Source organism: Frankliniella occidentalis, unplaced genomic scaffold (genome assembly GCF_000697945.3).
Source record: "Frankliniella occidentalis isolate FOCC.00 unplaced genomic scaffold, Focc_3.1 Scaffold314, whole genome shotgun sequence".
Classification (NCBI taxonomy): Eukaryota; Metazoa; Arthropoda; class Insecta; order Thysanoptera; family Thripidae; genus Frankliniella; species Frankliniella occidentalis.
In genome coordinates, this window is record NW_026267439.1 from 315,740 (window position 1) to 317,030 (window position 1,291).

The 1,291-nt window shown below is 53.8% G+C and overlaps 1 protein-coding gene across 3 annotated transcripts in view; it reads left to right on the forward strand.

Annotated features, from left to right (window-relative positions):
• The first annotated feature begins 350 nt into the window (after positions 1 to 350).
• LOC113211136 (insulin-like growth factor-binding protein complex acid labile subunit) overlaps positions 351 to 1,291 on the forward strand; it is a 20,218-nt gene continuing 19,277 nt past the window's right edge. Inside the window, exon 1 of one of the 3 annotated variants that reach the window (XM_052273910.1) lies at positions 351 to 465. Coding sequence is in view for 1 of the 3 variants with exons in the window: in XM_052273909.1 (XP_052129869.1) it covers positions 516 to 535 (20 nt within the window). In the remaining 2 variants the exon portion in view is untranslated. Of the gene's footprint in view, positions 466 to 500; positions 536 to 572; positions 784 to 1,291 lie in introns of those variants that run through there. The other 2 variants (XM_052273909.1, XM_052273911.1) reach the window with 2 other exon arrangements.

Consider the following 1,291-nt stretch of genomic DNA (forward strand, 5'->3'; position numbering starts at 1 on the left):
CAAATTATCTCGGCCAAATGAAACCGGAGGTGGATTGTAAAGGTACCTCGGTAAAGTTCGAACTCTGCCCTTTCGTGCGATACCACTCATGCGGTCGGTCAAAATATCAAACAGCTTCAAAAAATGCGGAAAAGACATGCGTGTGCTCGACCGGCTGGCGCGCGGCCGGGGACGCGCATGGTGTGCGGCCTGAGCGCTCCGTTTCTACCCCCTGGCTGCGCGCGGGCCTGCCGCGCGCGCCTCGGCACGTCCCGCGAGCACCAGCCGCGGCCGTGGGGCGCTGTGCGTGGCGCTGCGGGAGCAGGTTGGGGCGCGCGGACTGTACCCGCCGCCAGCAGCGCGCTCTGGGCGCCCCGGACGAACAAGGAAAACCAACAGCCTGCGCTGGCTGCGGCGCTGCGCGCTGCGCTGCGCCCGCCCGGCCCGCAGTTTCAGCTCAGACGCAGGTAAAGCAAGAGCTTCCAGGTGAGGATTTCTTTTGGGTCGAGCCCGGGGCGGACGGGTTCTTGTGCGCGATGGCAGGTCGAGTGCGCGTGTGAGTGTTCCAACACAGTCGCCGTTCTTGCGGGAGAGAATAAATAGTGCGTCGCCGAGTGTGTTGCCGACCGTGTGTGTGTGAGAGAGTGTGTGCAGCTGCAAGCTGGGCGCCGTGCGCTCTCAGCAGCCTGTGCGACTCGTGTAAATGATTGGATACCCGCACCGCAGCCGCACAACCTTCTGAACGCCCAGGATAGACGAGCAAACCCATCGCGGGTTGCATCACGCATCGCATTCGCTTAAGAGGTGAGTGGAGCCGCGCCTGCGTTAAGCAGCGCTACCTGACGTGTGCTTAAGCTTAAGTCTCTCTGCCCACCTACGCCTACTTTCGATATGACAACACACATCTGTGGGTTTCATTGGGCCTCTCATTTCGTTTTTGTTCGTTACTTGCCCGCTGCCAGCTTAATGCTTAATATTTGAGTGTGGTTCTGCCTCAGAGGGCCTTAAGCAGAAACATGTTTCCTTTGTTATGATTTTACCTGGCATCACTTGTTGCATATTCTCATTTCCAAGTGGACTTAACCTTACTTTTTACTAAATTGATGTTGTTTGTTTTGATGCTTGTAATTTCTTGCATAGGTACCGCTTAAGCTTGTAGATTCTTATAAGCACCCACTGTACGATATGTTCTTAATGTGAGATGTTTTTATATATATGGGTCATGTTTAAAATTAGACCGTCAGTACATATTACACTAATTCATTTTCTCCTTGACCGTAATTTCTTTATGTTATCGCACTTTACTTGTATT